This window comes from Musa acuminata, chromosome BXJ3-7, assembly GCF_036884655.1.
Source record: "Musa acuminata AAA Group cultivar baxijiao chromosome BXJ3-7, Cavendish_Baxijiao_AAA, whole genome shotgun sequence".
Classification (NCBI taxonomy): Eukaryota; Viridiplantae; Streptophyta; class Magnoliopsida; order Zingiberales; family Musaceae; genus Musa; species Musa acuminata.
Window position 1 is genome coordinate 12501 of NC_088355.1, and position 18970 is coordinate 31470.

The following is an 18970-nucleotide window of genomic DNA, read 5'->3' on the forward strand; positions in this document are numbered from 1 at the left end:
TGTCGGCGCAGTCCGCTAGGGTTTTGCCGAGGTTCCTCCGTGGCGACGAGCAAGATCGAGACGGCGTAAACGCTCATGGAGAAGGCGTCGGCGCTGCTCTTCTCCGGCGTCCGCGTCGACCGAAAGCGTTTCGCCCTGGAGATTGCCCGATTCCAGGCAACCTTGACAACCGATTTTTTGCTGGTCTGGGTCCCAATTCCCTGTTTTATATTGACTTTAATCCTTGAATCTTTGTTCTTTCTCGCAGCAGCCGAAGAAAGAACCGGAAGATGTTGAGTGCATGGCTGATGCAGCGCCGGAAGCCTTGCCGGATGTTAAGGCGAACAAGAAGGGGAAGAAGCGGAAGCGCAAGGATAAGGACTCTTGTGGTTGCATCTTTGGCTTACCTACACGCACCTTTTGTGTGATGCGATCTTTGTTCACTTGTCGTAATCTTATTTGGGATTTGGTGTATCAGATGCTGTGGAGGGGTTCAGTGTGTTCAAGAATTCCGAGTCTTTGTCCTCTATTCTAGAAAGAAATACTTTGGAGGCAACTTCTGCTGAGATGAAGAAGGACGTGGAAAAAGAGATTGAGGTGGTTTTGGTTTAGTTTTGGTATTTTTTGTTCTATGATTCATTTTTGTTTCCATACCTTAAAATTTTTAATTCCTGCTTCAGAAAGCTTCTGTTCTGCGTAAGAAGCATGGAATTCACATTTCAGGACATGGTGTTCCTCCCCCGCTTGAGAGTTTTGCAGAGCTAAGCTCAAGGTGAGATCCCATATATGGAGAATCCCTGTTTAGATATCAACTTGCAGCCCACTGTTGCTTGGCTTTTGGCACAAATTTTTTGATGGTACATGCTGAACGTTCTCATGCTGGCCTGTGTAGTGGGATTAGTGCATAGCATATTCTGTTTGCTCTCATGCCCCTGCGCAGCCCAGTCAGTATGCACATGTTACTGGCTGAATTCAGGTTTTTGTGCCGACGGGTCGCAAGTCGGGAACCGATCTGGGGCGACCCGGGCAGGAGCTGAACCTTGGGGCCGAGTGACTAAAATCGGGCTCTGGTTTTGGCATCGACGGGTCGTAAGTCGGAACTGATCCGGAGCGACCCGGGCATGAGCTGAACCTGTGGGCCGAGTGACTAAGCTCGGGCTCAGGTTTTGGTGCCGACGGGTCGTAAGTCGAGAATTGAACTTGTGGGTCGAGTGATTAAACTCGGGCTCAGGTTTTGGTGCCGACGGGTCGCAAGTCGAGAACTGATCCGAAGCGACCCGGGCAGGAGCCGAACCTGTGGGCCAAGTGACTAAGCTCAGGCTCAGGTTTTGGTGTCGACTGGTCGCAAGTCGGTTACTGATTCGAAGCGACCCGGGCGGGAGATGGAGGCTGGGTGGCGTCACTGGACGACGTGCCGGATTTTGCCCGAGCACCATCGTGCCACGTGGCGAGCCAGGTGGAGTAACGCGGGACCTGGCAGGAAACTTTTTGTTTCGAATGGCCTTCGGCGGGGGATTTCAAGTGATAGGATGCCTTTGGCGGGAGCTCCGAGGCTGGCGAATCTGGCGGATCCGAGGGGATATGATGGGTCTTAAATGCTGCGACTACCTCTTTCCTCGGGAAGCCCAACCGACGTCTCGTTGCGGTGTAGCCTTCCTTTTATAAGTCTCTTCCAGAACTGTTGCTATCTCCTATGCTTCAGTTCTTCGTCCCGCGCCCCGGCTTCCTTCTTGCAACCTTGAGGTCGGGATGTCTCCGTCGTCATCTTCGCCTTTATCCTCGTCATCTTCTTCCTCCGGGGGCTCGCGAGAAAAGTTGTCAGTGTATCCTTCGGTAGCGCTTCCTCGGAGGCCTCTGGGGATTTGTCGCGCTTGAAGCTCTCAAGTCGTGGCACAATGTGGACTCGGTGGTAACCGAGGACCTTTTGAGGGTACTCCGGGATCGTTATCGCATCCCGGAGTGTTATGGCCTTCACACACCTCGGCCTCGGTAGCGGTCGTACGATCATTTCCCCGATGGGTTCGGGTTGACCGTAGGTGCCCTAGAGGCGGGGGTTGCGGCTCCCGCTGCACCCTGCCATCGGGGAGTGCCTTCGTCACTGGGGAGTATCGCCCTCCTAGGTGTCGCCAAACTCTTGGCACTATCTGGTGGCCTTTATTGAGGAGTGTCGAGGGGCTGGGATCGAGCCGTCCAGGACCCTCTTCTTGACCTGCTTCCGCCTTTGTATGGGGGGAGGCATGTATTACCTGATCGCCCACAGTGGTTTTAAGATCAATGGTGCTCCTTCCAACAACAAAGGTTGCAAGAGTCGTTTTTTCTTCGTTATTTGTAGTCGGGAGTGGGGTTTTAGCACTGGTTGGACCCTCCGGACCATTGATAATACCTCCCCGTTGCTTTCTGTCGAAGAAACAACGAACGTGGATCGGCTGAGTGTATCTTGTCCTCTTCTCGAACAATTTTGGAGATGACCGAGGAGTGGCTGGTCAAAGCAGAGCTGAGCCCTGCCTCTGGGAGTATGGTCGTTCGCATATGATGGATCGTTCGCTCGTCCCGACCTATCTAACCGATCGATATTATTACAGAAATGGTGGATCTTCGATCAGTGAAGAAAATGCCTAGCGTAAAGGTTGCTCTACCATCGCCTGGGGACGGGGAGGGTTCCGGAGCTGGGGGTGCCCCATAGGAGGGCACACCAAAGAGGGCATCGGGGTCTCCGGCTGTGGGTCACCCTCCAAAGAAGACGAAAACCTTGGCTCGGAAGACGCCTGCCTGTGGGCCCGGTTGCTCCCTGCCATCGGGGAGTGCCTTCATCACTGGGGAGTATCGCCCTCTTAGGTGTCGCCAAACTCTTGGCGCTATCTGGTGGCCTTTATTTGGGAGTGTCGAGGTGCTGGGATCGAGCCTTCTAGGACCCTCTTCCTGACCTGCTTTCGCCTTTGTAAAGGAGGAGGCGTGTATTACCTGATCGCCCGCAGCGGCTTTAAGATCAGTGGTGCTCCTTCCAACAACAAAGGTTGGAAGAGTCGCTTTTTCTTCGTCAGTTGTACTCGGGAGTAGGGTTTTAGCACTAGGTGGACCCTCCGGACCATTGATAATAAGTCCCCGTTGCTTTCTATCGGAGAAACAACGAACGTGGATCGGTTGAGGAGTGGTTGAGGAGTGGCTGGTCAAATCGGAGCTGAGCCTTGCCTCTTGGAGTATGGTCGTTCACATATGATGGATCGTTCGCTCGTCCCGACCTATCTGACCGATCAATATAATTGCAGAAATGGTGGATCTTCGATCGGTGAAGAAAATGCCTAGCGTCAAGGCTGTAATGCCACCGCCTCGGGACAGGGAGGGTTCCGTAGCTGGGGGTGCCCCATAGGAGGGCACACCAAAGAGGGCGTCGGGGTCTCCGGCAGCGGGTCGCCCTCCAAAGAAGACGAAAACCTTGGCCTGCAAGACGCCTGCCTGTGGGCCTGGCTGCTTGCGCGAGCGTCGCTCTGGGATTGTCCTGGGCTGCTCCCCAACGCGAGGATTCGGGGAGCACGAGGGGGAAGAGGACAGCCGGGTCGTCCGACTGCGACCTTTCCAGGAGGGCACCAGTGCGCCCACTGTCGATGGCATCGCCTCGAGGGGCGAGAGGCATGCGTAGGTCGGAATGCTGCGATTGTGTTGATTGCTTGCGATGGAAAGTTGGATTGGCTCGTCACGAGGCAGTTTGGAGGGGCAGCGTCCCGTTCCCTGGGAAAGGTCGACTCTATGGATTGGGCGACTGGGAACAGGTGAGATGAGACCGACATGTTGTACGTCGGATAATCGATTTGGCGCGGCTCGGAGTTGGGGCCGGCGAGTTATAAGTCGAAGATCGAACTGGACGACGCGGGCAACGAACTAGGCCGGCGAGGTGTGGCTCGAGCGTTGCACTGGCCGAGAGGCGACTGGCCACGAGGCGTGGCTCGGGCATTGGATTGGTCGAGATGCGACTCGGGTGTTAGGTTGGCTGCGAGGCGTGGCTCGAGCGTTTGATTGGCCGAGATGCGACTCAGGCGCTAGGTTGGCCGCGAGGCGTGGCTCGGGTGTTGGATTGCCCGAGATGCGACTCGAGCATTAGATTGGCTGCGGGACATGGCATTGGCGTTGTACTGGCCGAGATGCGACTCAGGCATTAGACTGGCTGCAAGGCGTGGCTCGGGCGTTGGATTGGTCGAGATGCGACTTGGGCATTAGGCTGGCCGCGAGGTGTGGCTCGGGCATTGGATCGGCCGAGATGCGACTCGGGCATCAGATTGGATGTGAGGCGTGGCTAGAGCGTTGGATTGGTCTAGAGGCGACTGGCCGCGAGGCGTAGCTCGGGCGTTGGATTGGCCGAGATGCGACTCGGGCATTAGGCTAATCGCGAGGCGTGGCTTAAGCGTTGGATTGGCCGAGAGGCGACTAGCCGCTAGGCGTGGCTTGAGTGTTGTATTGGCCAAGAAGCGACTCGGGCATTAGGCTGGCCGCGAGGCGTGGCTCGGGCGTTGGATTGGCCGAGATGCGACTCGGGCATTAGGCTGGTCGCGAGGCGTGGCTTGAGCGTTGGATTGGCCGAGAGGCGACTGGCCGCGAGGCGTGGCTCAAGCGTTGGATTAGCCGATGTTAGCGAACAAATATACCGTGGCTGATGTGTCAGCACGAGTAGGTCCGCGGGTCGATGTCGGGAGCTTTCTGTAGCGTGAGCTGGATGATGAGGTGGTCGTGCCCTCGGGAAGGAGTGCTAGTTGGCGTTGGCCTGGATCTAGGTCGATCGACAACTCTCCTTTGCGTGGTGGATGGCGTCCCCTGGGTTGAGACGCTCGCTGCTCGCAGGTGGTCGTTCGCCTACAAAAAATGGCCATCGCTGGGTGATCCCCGGCTTTGACCCCTCCGACGAGCAAGTCAGTAATATGATGGATTGTTTTCTATATCTCTCTCCCCCTGGCCGGAGGCTGGCCAAGGGCTTTATACTATTGCACAAGGGTCGATAGCACGTCGATTCGCTGTGGCCATTGGCCCTCAAGGGATGGGACGACACTTTTGACCTGTCGTCGACTCGGGACATGCGGAGCAGCGATAGACGACACTTCCCCGAGCTCTCGGGACGGGACAGGTGGAATAGCTTCTTAGTACGGTTCTGACTTGGCGTATGGCGTCAACTGTGACGTGTCTTGGGCCCAAATACGTCGTATTACTTCTCCCCCCCTTCCAAGGCGTGCGGGGGGGAGGGGGGGGTCCTTGAAGGGTCGAGAGGCATGCCTGGGTTGGAGTGATGATGATCGCTTACGAGGGGAAGTTGGATTGACTCGCCGTGGGGTGATTTAGAGGGGCGGCGCCCTGTGCCTCGGAAGGATTGATATTGCTGATCGAGCGGTCGGGGCCTGACGAGGTGAGATCGACATGTCGTAGGTCGAGTAAATGGTTTGGCGAGGCACGGAGTTATGGCCACCGAGTTTGCAAGTCAGCGAGTGAGCTGGAACGACTCGTTTAGAGACTTGACTCACTACGAGTCAGGGATCGTCGTGGAGCGACTTGGACAACGGACTAGGCCGGCAAGGTGTGGCTCGAACGTTGGATTGGCCGTGTGGCGTGGCTCGGGCGTTGGACCGGTCGAGATACGACTCGGGCATTATATTGGCCGCGAGGCATGGCTCGGGCATTGGATCGGCCGTGATGTGACTCGGGCTTTAGATTGGTCACGGGGCATGGCTCAAGCATTGGATTTGGCCGAGGTACGACTCGGGCGTTGGATTGGCCAAGGTGTGGCTCGAGCATTGGATCGGCCGAGGTGCGACTCGGGCATTGGGTTGGTCGAGGTGCAACTCATGCATTGGATCGATCGAGATGCGACTCGTGCATTAGATGGGCCGCAAGGCGTGGCTCGGGCATTGGATTGGCCAAGATGCGACTCGGGCATTAGAATGGCCGCGAGGCGTGGCTCGAGCGTTGGATTTGGCCGAGGTACGACTCGGGCGTCGGGTTGGCCGAGGTGCGACTCAAGCTTTGGATCGGTCGAGATTCGACTCGGGCATTAGATGGGTCGTGAGGTGTGGCTCGGGCATTGGATCGACCGAGATGCGACTTGGGCATTAGATTGGTCGCGAGGCGTGGCTCGGGCATTGGATTGGTCGAGATGCGACTCGAGCATTAGATTGGCCACGAGGCGTGGCTCGGGCGTTGGATCGGCCGATATGCGACTCGGGTGCTTGGACTTATGGGCCGAGTGACTATACTCGGGCTCAGGTTTCGGTGTTAGCAGGTCGCAAGTCGAGAGCGATCTGGAGCGACCAGGGCAGGAGCTGGGCCTGTGGGCCGAGTGACTATACTCGGGCTCAGGGTTCGGTGCCGACGAGTCACAAGTCGGGAGCGATCTAGAGCGACCTGGGCAGGAACTGGACCTGTGGGTCGAGTGAATATACTCGAGCTCAGGTTTCGGTGTCGGCGGGTAGCAAGTCGAGAGCGATCTGGAGCGACCAGGCAGGAGCTAGACCTGTGGGCCGAGTGACTATGCTCGGGCTCAGGTTTCGGTGTCGACGAGTCGCATGTCGGGAGCGATCTAGAGCGACTCGGGCAGGAGCTGGACCTGTGGGTCGAGTGACTATACTCGGGCTCAGGTTTCGGTGTCGTCGGGTCGCAAGTCGGGAGCGATCTGGATCGACTTGGGCAGGAGCTGGACCTGTGGGCCAAGTGACTATACTCGGGCTCATGTTTCGTTGTCGGCAGGTCACGAGTAGGGAGCGATCTGGAGCGACTTGGGCAGGAGTTGGACTTGTAGGCCGAGTGACTATACTCGGGCTCATGTTTCGGTGCTGACGGGTCACAAATCGAGAGCGATCTAGAGTGACCCGGGAAGGAGCTGGACCTATGGGTTGAGTTACTATACTCGGGCTCAGGTTTTGGTGCTGGCGGGTCAAAAGTCGTGAGCGATCTGGAGCGACCCGGGCAGGAGCTGGACTTGTGGGTCGGGTGACTATACTCGGGCTTAGGTTTCGTTGTTGGCGGGTCACGAGTCGGGAGCGATCTAGAGCGACCTGGGCAGGAGCTGGACTTGTGAGCCCAGTGACTATACTCGGGCTCAGGTTTCGGTGCCGGTGGGTCGGAGTCGGGAGCGATCTGGAGTGACCCGGGGAGGAGCTAAACCTGTGGGCCAAGTGATTATACTCGGGCTCAGGTTTTGGTTCCGGCGGGTCGCGAGTTGGAAGCGATCTGGAGCGACCCGGGTTGGAGCTTGACTTGTGGGCCGAGTGACTATACTCGAGCTCAAGTTTCGGTGCCGGCGGGTCGCGGGAGCTGGAGCGATCTGGAGCGACCCGGGCAGGAGCTGGACCTGTGGGCCGAGTGACTGTACTCAGGCTCAGGTTTCGGTGCCGGCAGGTCATAAGTCGGGAGCGATCTAGAGCGACCCGTGAAGGAGCTAGACCTGTGGGCCGACTATACTCGAGCTTAGGTTTCGGTGTCGACGGGTTATAAGTCGGGAGCGATCTGGAGCGACCCCGGTAGGAGCTGAACCTGTGGGCTAAGTGACTATACTCGGGCTCAGGTTTCGGTGCCGGCAGGTCACGAGTCGGGAGTGATCTAGAGCGAACGACCCAGGCAGGAGCTGTACATATGGGCCAAGTAACTATACTCGGGCTTAGGTTTCGGTGCCGGTGGGTCGCAAGTCGGGAGCGACCCGGGCAGGAGCTGGACCTGTGGGCAAAGTGACTATACTCAGGCTCAGGTTTTGGTGTTGATGGGTCGTAAGTCGGGAGCGATCTGGAGCGACCCGAGCAGGAGATGGCCTTGGAGCCGAGTGATTATACTCGGCTCAGGTTTTGGTGTAGGGCGACGCGCCGGTTTTGGCCTCGAACGCCATCATGCCACGTGGCGAGCCAATCGAAGCGACATGGGACCTGACGGGAAACTTTTGCTTCAAATAGCCTTAGAAGGGCGGTTTCGGGTCATGGGACACCTCTGGTGGGAGCTCCGAGGCGAGCGAATCTGGCGGATCCGAGGGGTTGTGACGGGTCTTAAATGCTGCGACTGTTTCTCTCCTTGGGAAGCCCCAATCGCCACCTTGCAGTGGGGCAGCCCCTTCCTGAGCGGATGCCCTCACAACTTTAAGGTCGGGATGTCTCCGTCTTCATCTTCGCCTTCCTCTTTGTTTTCGTCTCCGTCTTCATCTGCATCACATTCATCTTCTTCCTCTATGAGTCCACGGGATGAGGTAGTTAGTGTGTCCTCGGGTTGTGCCTCCTCGGAGGCCTCCGGGAGTTCTACCGCGCTTGAGGCTCTCAAGTCCTGGCTTGACGTAGACTCAGTGGTGACCGAGGACCTTTTGAGTGTGCTCCGGGATCGCTATCGCATCCCGGAGTGTTACGGCCTCCACGCCCCTCAGCCTGGGCAGCGGTCGTACGATCGGTTTCCCGATGGGTTCGGGTTGATCGTCAGGGCGCTTGAGGCGAGGCTGCGGCTCCCGGTGCACCTTATCATCGAGGACTGCCTTCGTTTTTGGGGGATCTTGCCATCCCAGGTGTCGCCAAACTCATGGCGCTATCTGGTGGCCTTCATCTGGGAGTGTTGGGGGGCTGGGTTCGAGTCGTCCCGTGCCCTCTTTCTGGCCTGCTTTCGCCTATGCAAGGGGCAAGGCGGGTATTACCTGACCGCCTGCAGCAGTTTCAAGATCAGTGGTGCACGTTCCAACAACAAAGGTTGGAAGAAGTGTTTCTTCTTTGTTAGATGTAGTACAGAGTGGGGCTTTAGCACTGGGTGGGCCATTCGGACCATCGATAATGCCTCGCGAAGGGGAAGGGGTCGGTCGGGTCGTCCGGTAGTGACCATTCCAAGAGGACGTCGACGCGCTCGCCATCGATACGGGAGCTGTGCCGCGTCTACTCCCGGGCCGATGGTGAGGAGTACCAGGCCTTAAACAAAGCCGACCTTCCGGCCGGGGAGCCGGGAGCCCCCTACGTCCCTCGGTGGGCGACCCTCAAGGCCGAAAGTCGTATCTAGGGCGACGGGCCAACTGCCCAGGAGTTCATCCGGGGGGCACTCCATCCAGTTATAGCTAAGGATCTCTACATCTCCCCCTCCGAGGCGTTGGTAGAGCGGGCGGCCAAGTCGCTCGTCTAGGTAAGTGGTGACTTCCTTTCAATGCTCGATCCCCTCCTGCCTGGGTGCTAACATAGATCTTCGTGCAGAGCCTGCATTAAGGCATGGCGCTGGTCGATAGGGTCCTCGACGTCGGGCTGGTGATCGAGTGCTAATCGGACACCTATGCCGCCCTTAGCCTAGAGAACCTAGAGCTGAAGGCCTGAGGGGGGCAAGAGGTCGTCGCCACGGCAGGTGATCGACTGGCGCTGATCGATCGGTTGGTTTGGGGATGCGCGACCGAGCTTAACTTCAGTTAGATCCTGTATGATTGTCAATAGGCCTTGAATTTAGCGTTGTTGAATTGAGTTCCTTTGTCGGCGATGATAGCCTTTAAGCTCCTTTCCGCCCGTTTTGAAGTGGAGGATCTCCTCCATCCAGCTTAGTGGTACATCCGTTTCGGCGACCTCGTGAGTCATCATCGTCGGTGCTGTTACGGATTCAATTGCTGGGGTCGACTTCGGGCTGCTGGCGAAGGCCGATCTCGCTAGCGCGTCGGCCCGAATGTTCTGTGCTCGAGGTATTTTAGGGATTGAGAGGCAGTTGAAACGGAGGACCGTGGTCTCGAGCGGGGAGATAGAATCCCCTGTGAGTGCTGACACCATGGGGGTCAGGTCTACCTCGATCAAGCCGAGCCTCTTGAAGGTGTCGAAGTAAAGAACGTCGGCGGAACTCCCAGTGTCAACCATCATCCTTTTGACTCGGGCGTCGACGATCTGGATGGAGATCACTAGAGTATCGTCATGATGGGAGCGCTCGACTTCTCCGGCCCCAAAGGTGATTTGAAGCTCGAGCTCGAGCCGGGGACATTTCTCGACCGTGCTACAGGCGTAGGCCTTCCTCGCCGCAGAGCTGTTGCTGCCGGCTTCTGGTCCCCCGGAGATGATGTCGATTTGTCTTTCAACGGGTCCCCTGGGGCGCGGAGTCGCATCCCGGGGTTCCTTGAGATAGCGTCCGAGGTGACCTCTCTGGATCAGTCCCTCTGTTTGATTCTGGAGGTCGTGGCTATCCTTCGTGTCATTGCTGTAGTCCCAATGGAACCTGCAATATTTGGACCGATCTTTGGGAGAAGCCTTCATGGGATGAGGTTGTCGCAAGATACCCTTTTCCCTAATTTGGAGAAAGATCTCGGTGCGGGACGTATTCAGGGAGAGAGGCGGAGGCCTTGGGAGCAGTAGCTCTTGTCGGTCGGGCCCCTGGCGGGGTGGTGCTGGGGCTACTGAAGTTGTTCCTCGAGATTGTTCCGCCCTTGGCTTCTTGCCTTCCATGTGCTTCCCCGCCACCAACGCTTCGGCAGTGATGTACTGGTTGGCGTGCTGGAGCATTTCGGAGAGGGTTACTGACGGCTTCTCGATCAGCGACCAGAAGAACCTCGAAGGCTTTAAACCCATTAAGAATGCTTGCATCATTAGAGAGGGGTGAGCATCCGGGAATCCCCGGATCTCAATGGCGAAACGTGCCACGAACTGAGAGAGCGACTCGTCTTTGCGCTGAGATAACGCGAGCAGGGCGGCTATGGAAGGCCTAGGTGCACGCTAGCGAGGAAGTTCTGCTCGAACTCCCTGGTTAGCTGGTCGAAGGACGAGACCGAGGATTGGCGCAACCGATTGAATCACGGTCGTGTCGATCCCCTCAGGGTGGTCGGAAATGCCCGGTACATCAATGTATCGGAGGTGCCATAGAGGGCCATATGAGCTCGAAATGCGGAAACGTGCTCCGCAGGATCGGAGTCGCCGTCATATGTCTCCAATGCTGGCAGCTTGAAGTTGAGGTGTACCGGCTTGTCTTGTACTTCCTGAGTGAAAGGGGACCCGCCTAAGCCGCCATCGCTGGACTCGCTTCGTAATTTTCGGAACTCGCGATAGAACTCGTCCAGGCATTGGTTGACCCGGGACAGCTGGGCCCTGAGCGAGTCGTCCGCCGAGTCAGATGATACAGTGTCAGGCTCGAAGTGGGGTAGTGTGATTCGGTAAGGTGCGGGTATGTTCTGCCCGAGCGGACCTCTCAGGTCCGTTGCTTGCTCTCGGGCTTCTCCGGTCTCGACTTGCTCCCCGCTCGGCCTCTGTCGGGTCGGCTCAACCGGGGGAGTCGCTAGTCGCTCGATCTGAGGAATGAGCGGAGCGAGCGTCTACATGATGCCCGCCATGGCCTGTACTTGCTTGGTCAGGTTGAGGAACGCCTCGGGTGTCACGGCCGAGGGTCCTGTGGTGAGTTCGGGGGGCGTCAATCCCGGGTCTTTGAACAGGCACCATTAGCGATCTGGCATCGAGGCCGGGATCCCCCCATCTCCGGGGGCGGGGAGGGCTTGACTTTCGGGTTCGATGGAAGGGAGGCCGGTCGGTTGTTCTCCCTTGGGGAGAACAAATATACTGTGGCTGATGGGTCAGCACGGCTACGTCCACGGGGCGATGTCGGGAGCTTTCTACAAAGTGAGCTGAATAATGAGGTGGTCGTGCCCTCGGGAAGGAGTGCTAGTTGGCGTTGATCGGGATCCGGGCAGATCGACAACTCTCGTTTGTGCGGTGGATGGCGTCCTCTGGGTTGAGACGCTCATCGCTCGCGGGTGGTCGTTCGCTTGCAAAAAATAGCCGTCGCCGGGATCCCAGGCTTTGGCACCAACGACGAGCAAGTCAATAGGATGGATTGTTTTTTATATCTCTCTCCCCTTGGCCGGAGGCCGGCCAGGGGCTTTATACTTTTGCACGAGGGTCGATAGCACATCGATTCGGTGTGACCGCTGGCCCTCAATGGATGGGACGGCACTTCTGACCAATCGTCGTCTCGGGACGTGCGGAGCAGCGTCGGACGGCATTGCCCTGAGCTTTCGGGACGGGACATGTGGAACAGCTTCTTAGTACGATTCTGACTTGGCATGTGGCATCAACTGTGACGTTTCTTGGGCCCAAAATATGTCGTATCAGACGAGATGTGACTCGGTTTGAAGGCTGGGCCTGTGGGACGAGTGACTGAGTCCGAGCTTAGGTTCTGGTGTCGACGGGTCGCAAGTCTGGAGCGACCCGGGCAGGAGTTGGACCTGTGAGCTGAGTGGCTATACTCGGGCTCAAGTTTTGGTGCAGGCGGGTCGCAAGTCGGGAGTGATCTAGAGCGACTCGTGCAGGAGTTGGACCTGTGAGCCGAGTCACTATATTTGGGCTCATGTTTTAGTGTCGGCCGGTCGCAAGTCGGGAGCGATCTGGAGCGACCCGAGCAGGAGCTAAACCTGTGAGCCAAGTGACTATACTCGGGCTCAGGTTTTGGTGCAGGCGGGTCGCAAGTCGGGAGCAATCTAGAGCGACCCGTGCAGGAGTTGGACCTGTGAGTCGAGTGACAATTTTGGGCGGCGCGCCGACGGTATCGCGCCACGTGGCGAGCCAAGCGGAGTGACATGGGAACTAGCGGGAAACTTTTGTTTCGAATGGCCTTCGGTGGGGTATTTCGGGTGATGGGACGACCGTGGCAGGAGCTCCGAGGCTGGCGAATCTGGCGGATCCGCGGGGTTATGGCGGGTCTTAAATATTGTGACTGTTTCTCAACTCGGGAAGCCCAATCGTCGTCTTGCAGCGATGCAGCCTGTCTTTTATTAACCCCTCCCAGAGCGGTTGCCATCACCCTTGTCATCATCTTTGCTTCGGTCCTTCATCCTACACCCCGGCTTCTTTCTTGCAACTTCAAGGTCGGGATGCCTCCCTCTTCATCTTCGTCTTCGTCTCCGTCTCCATCTCCCTCATCTTCTTCCTCTTGGAGTCCATGGGACGAAGTACTCGGTGTGTCCTCGGGTAGCGCCTCCTCGGAGGCCTCAGGGAGTTCTACCGTGCTTGAGGCTCTCAAGTCGTGGCATGATATGGACTCGGTGGTGACCGAGGAGCTTTTGAGGGTACTCCGGGATCGTTATCGCATCCCGGAGTGTTATAGCCTTCATGCCCCGCGTCCTAGGCAACGGCCTTTCGACCGGTTTCTCAATGGGTTCGGGTTGACCGTGGGGGCCCTTGAGGCGAGGCTGCGGCTCCCTGTGCACCCTATCATCGGGGACTACCTTCGTTACTAGCGGATCTCGCCGTCCTAGGTGTCGCCAAACTCTTGGCGCTATCTAGTGGCCTTAATCTGGGAGTGTCGGGGGGCTGGGATCGAGCCATCCCGAACCCTTTTCCTGGCCTGCTTCTGCCTGTGTACGAGGCAAGGCGAGTATTACTTGACCGTCCGTAGTGGTTTCAAGATCAGCGGTGCACCTTCCAACAACAAAGTTTGGAAGAAGCGTTTCTTCTTTGTCAGTTGTAGTCAAGAGTGGGGCTTTAGCACTGGGTGGGCCTTTCGGACCATCGATAATGCCTCCCCTTCGCTCTCTGCCGGGGAAACAGCGGACGTGGATCAACTGAGGGGTATCTTGTCCTCTTCTCGGGCAATTAAGCAGATGACTAAGGAGTGGATGGTCGAAGTAGAACTGAGCCACGCAACCGGGGTATGGCCATTCGCATATGATGGCTTGTCCGGAATTATCTGACCGCCTGATATTTTTTGCAGAGATGGTGGATCTTCGGGACATATTATGGCTTGTCCACTTGTCCCGAACCATCTGACCGCCCAAACCATCAAGGTCGTCGTGCCCCCGTCTCGGGACAGGGATGGCTCCGGAGGTGGGGGTGCCCCCCAAGAGGGCACACCAAAGAGGGCGCCGTTGTCTCCGGCGGCGGGTCGCCCTCCGAAAAAGACGAAGACCTTGGACTGGAGGACGCCTTCGGACTCGGCTGTTGGCACGAGCGCCGTCCCGGAGTTGTCCTGGGCCACTCCCCAAGGCGAGTGCTCGGGGAGCGTGAAGGGGAAGGGGTCGGTCGGGTCGTTCGGTAACAACCCTTCCAAGAGGGGCGCCGATGCACCCGACGTCAATATGGGAGCTGTGTCGCGTCTACTCCCGGACCGATGGAGTGCAGTACCAGGCCCTGAAAATGGTCGACCTCCCAGCTAGGGAGCCAGGAGTCCCCTACGCCACTCGGTGGGCGACCCTCAAGGTCGACAGTCGTATCTAGGGTGATGGGCCAATTTTTCAGGAGTTCATCCGAGGGGCACACCAACCAGTCATAGCCTTATGAAATCCTATCAGTACAAGAAGGAGAGAATCAAAGTGATGCAATTTACTCCATCTCTGAGGGAGAAGACGTGGAAAGTCTACAGCATGGTATCCATTCCTTTACTCATAGATTTTAATCCTGGATTTTAGTGTCTCGACTGAGGATCTGAAAGTGTCTGAAAGAATGGGGATCTGAAAGTGTTACAAACCTCACACCTCAATCATAAAGTTTAATTGCTGCAAAAAATCTATGGGGATCTGAAATATGTAATTAAAACCTCTGTTCGTATCCTCATTCTTTGGGAATGAGGATATAATGATGGTATCAGAGCTTTTGTAATTGCTTTCCTCTTGATGGTATCAGAGCTTTATTTTATCCATCTTGTGTGTTTAAGTCTATCTTGTTGCTAGATCTTACCCACAACTTAGAATCAATTGAGAAAGCCTAAATAGCTGTCAAAATATCTTTGCTTATAACCGGACTACGATTGTCAACAGACGTAAGGTGTAATTGGGCTAGAAGTCCCTAAAGAAACACTGAAAAGGTGAGACAATCTAAGAAAGAAATAAGCAAGGGGAAATCTGATGGTTAGAAAGGCGTAAGGTTGATGTCTGAAAAATGGGAAGAATCTATACAACAATGGTATATTAACTCTCACACCTCTAAGTTAGATTACCTTGACCTTGCCGAGGAAGTGGTTGCAGCCGGATTGGAAGAAGATCTAGAGATGGAATACCCCCACCTGGCTAGATTATCTCAACGGGTATATGCATCGTCGGCAGTATCAAATTACAGACCACCCACCGACTCAACAATGGGACCAACCAACTACCCCCCAGCAGTAAACATAGAATCAACAAGCCAGAAGCCTGCGTACGAAGGCTACTCCAGGCAGCCAAGGTTTAAATCAAAAGACCTGTCTGAAGCATGGAATCTCCCGTCAGCATTTCAACAGCAAGGGGCGATGTTCATAATCCCATCCCAACTTGGGATGTTTGAGGAAGTATTTATGAGATGGGAGTCAATAACAAAGAATTTGGTCTCCCTACAAGGATTCACCGATCCCCAAGCCAAAATGGAGTTTATCGAAAATCTGCTTGGTGAAGCAGAAAAACTAGCATGGATCCAATGGCGGATGGCGTACCCTGAAGAATACCAGTTATTAATGGCCAACGCGGATGGTTCAGGAGGAACACAAAACATCCTCTCACAACTGAGGACAATTTTTATTTTAGAAGACCCCTTCCAAGGATCCACCACAGCACAAGAAGAGGCCTACCGGGACCTTGAAAGGTTATCATGCACAAACCTCAAACATATTATCCAATTCCTGAATGACTATATGAGGCTTGCATCAAAAACAGGAAGGCTATTCACAAGCCCAGAACTCTCAGAGAAATTATGGTCTAAAATGCCTGGAGAACTAGGCAAAACGATCAAGGAGGCATTCGAAACGAAATACAGGGGAAACACAATAGGGGTAATCCCAAGAGTATTATTTTCCTACAAATACCTAGAGGCAGAATGCAAGGACGCGGCTTTCAGAAGGGCCCTTAAAGATCTATCCTTTTGCAGCGAAATTCCCATTCCAGGATACTACAATAAACCAGAAAGAAGGTATGGCGTAAGGAGATCAACAACCTACAAAGGAAAACCACACTCCTCCCATGCTAGAATTGAGAAAAGGAAGCACTTGATTAGAAACAAGAAGTGCAAATGCTACCTATGCGGGGAAGAAGGGCACTTTGCAAGGGAATGCCCCAATGATCGCAAAAATATTAAAAGGGTAGCCATGTTCGAACAGCTTGACCTCCCAGATGATTATGAAATCCTATCAGTACAAGAAGGAGAGAATCAAAGTGATGCAATTTACTCCATCTCTGAGGGAGAAGACGTGGAAAGTCTACAGCATGGTATCCATTCCTTTACTCATGGAATATTTGCCCTCATTGAAGATAGCAGAACCTGGTGGATCGGGCCTGACACGGGATATAGGGCCCGGGTGCAAGTCTCCCAAACACAAGCCGAATGCAAACATATATGGGAAATTAACACGGAACTACCAGCCAGCATGGAAATATGTAATTGCTGCAAAAGGACATCCCAAAGGAGGCATAGGAGGCACTGCCCTCTATGTGAAATTACTTCATGCGGAATGTGCAGCATCCATTATTTCAACAAAAGAACCCCAGTAATGACCGAGGAACCACCAAGGTATGAGCCCAAGAATTTGCTTCAACAACAGCAAGATTACATTAACCATTGTGAAGCAGAAATCAGAAGACTGAAGATGGCTGTAGAATCTGAACAACAGAAGGCAAAGGAATTAGAAGAAATACAAATACAAGCCATAGCAACTGCCCAAGAAAACCTCCGGTTACAGCATGAGATATGCGAATGGAAGAAAAAGTATGATCAGCTGGAAGGAGAGGCAATGGAAATTGATCGACTAAGGTTAGAGAAAGCTGATTTACTAAAAGAAATGCAAAAGCTTAGGACAAAAGAAGCGGAGGAAAGTGAAGAAATGTTCGTCCTACTGGCCGAAGAAACACAGAAGGCTTTATCTATAGAAACAAAGGAAACAGGAGGATCCAGAAAAGCCAAAAACATGCTCTTCAACCTAGAGGTACGAATTGAAATCCCAAGTATCCCCTCCTTTAAGATAAATGCCATATTAGACACAGGAGCCACGACCTGCTGCATAGATGAAAATTCCATACCAAAAGCAGCAATGGAGGAAAATCCCTACATTGTACATTTCAGCGGGATAACATCCAAGACAACGGCCAACAAAAAACTAAAAGGTGGCAAAATGACTATAGGGGATAACACATTCAGGATCCCCTATACATATGCTTTCACAATGAAGCTGGGAGACGATATCCAAATGATAATAGGGTGCAACTTCATACGGGCCATGCAAGGAGGAGTAAGGATAGAAGGCAACACCGTTACTTTCTACAAAAATCTTACTACAGTCAATACGCTACCCTATGTCCCAGTATCAGCAGCAATAGAAGAACTGGATCTTGAAGAGGATGAGTATATCCAGATCCAGGAGTCTGTCCTCTTCTCCGCAGCTCAACAAGGCAATAACCTGAACAAAGAAAGGTTCGAAGGCCTACTGAATCAGCTGAAGGCCCAGGGATACATAGGGGAAGACCCCCTAAAACACTGGGAAAAGAACAAAATTATATGCAAACTAGAGATTAAAAACCCAGACTTCGTAGTAGAAGACAAGCCCCTTAAGCATCTTACACCACGAGCAAAGTAGGCTTTCTCTAAACACATAGACGCCCTTCTAAAGATTGGAGTAATAAGGCCAAGCAAGAGCAGACATCGCACAACTGCCATAATAGTCAACTCCGGAACAACAATAGACCCAGACATCGGAGTGGAGAAAAAGGGCAAGGAAAGGATGGTATTCAATTACAAAAGGCTGAATGACATCACGGAAAAGGACCAGTATAGCCTACCAGGGATAAACACCATCCTACGAAAGGTCAGTAATAGCAAAATCTACTCAAAATTTGACCTCAAATCAGGATTTCACCAGGTAGCCATGCATCCTGACTCAATTGAGTGGATCGCCTTTTGGGTTCCCGACGGACTATATGAATGGCTAGCAATGCCATTCGGATTAAAAAACGCACCCGCAGTATTTCAGAGAAAAATGGACGAATGTTTCAAAGGTACGGGAGAATTTATCGCAATATACATTGACGATATTCTAGTATTCTCGAAAAACGAGAAAGACCACGCCAGGCACCTGGCCCAAATGTTGGAAATCTTTCAGAAACATGGCCTGGTACTAAGCCCATCAAAGATGAAGGTGGCGGTCAAAGAGATAGAATTCCTTGGGGCAATCTTGGGAAACTCAAAAATTAAGCTACAGCCCCACATCATCAAAAGAATCACAGAGTACCAAGAGGAAAATCTCACCACAAAGAAAGGTCTAAGATCGTGGCTAGGCATACTAAATTACGCCCGTAATTATATCCCTAATCTGGGAAAACTCCTGGGACCACTCTATGCCAAAACAAGCCCGACTGGTGAGAAGAGGCTTAACGAGCAAGACTGGGAGCTGATCCGAAAGATCAAAAGTTTGGTTAAAAATCTTCCAGACCTGGAAGTACCACCAGAGGAATGTTTTATCATTCTAGAAACGGATGGCTGCATGGAAGGATGGGGGGGGATCTGCAAGTGGAAGAAAATGAAGAACGACCCTCGGAATACAGAAAAAATCTGAAGTTCTACTTTGAGAAGTCTTTCCAAGGTTTTAATCCAGAGTCTGTAAGTTTCTTACTAGTTCTTAATACATATCTCTGCTTTTAAATCTTGAAGCACGCTTTCCTCTTGAAGGGATTTGTACAGCTCCTTCGAAGTGCTGGCAGAGCGGGCGACCAAGTCGCTCGTCTGGGTAAGTGGTGGCTTCCTTTCCCCGCTCGATCCCTTCTTGCCTGGGTCCTAACATCGATCTTCGTGCAGAGTCAACACTACGGCATGGCGCTGATCGATCGGGTGCTCGACGTCGGGCAGGTGATTGAGCGCTAATCGGACACCTATGCTGCCCTTCGCATGGAAAAGATGGAGTTGAGGGCCGGAAGGGGACGGGAGGCCGTTGCCGCGGTCGAAGAGCACGTCTCGGCTCTGGGTGAGGAGGTGAGCTGTTTGAAGACCGAGCTGGAGGAAAGCCGGTCACATATCCGATCGTCGGATGAGGAGCTACTGACCCTCTCCCACGATGTCGAGACCGCCAGGTCTTCGGCCTGGGCCGCTGAGGAGTTCCTAAAAGAGGAGCG

At 54.2% G+C, this 18970-nt stretch overlaps 1 protein-coding gene across 3 annotated transcripts in view; it reads left to right on the top strand.

Moving 5' to 3' along the window:
- LOC135642399 (DEAD-box ATP-dependent RNA helicase 57-like) overlaps positions 1-18970 on the top strand; it is a 47821-nt gene that overhangs the window by 35 nt on the left and 28816 nt on the right. For 2 of the 3 annotated variants that reach the window (XR_010497964.1, XM_065158526.1), the window contains exons 1-4: positions 1-156; positions 248-368; positions 458-576; positions 660-751. The exon at positions 1-156 is cut by the window's left edge and continues 35 nt beyond it. Coding sequence is in view for 1 of the 3 variants with exons in the window: in XM_065158526.1 (XP_065014598.1) it covers positions 76-156; positions 248-368; positions 458-576; positions 660-751 (413 nt within the window). In the remaining 2 variants the exon portion in view is untranslated. The remainder of the gene's footprint in view (positions 157-247; positions 369-457; positions 577-659; positions 752-18970) is intronic. The other variant, XR_010497965.1, reaches the window with a different exon arrangement.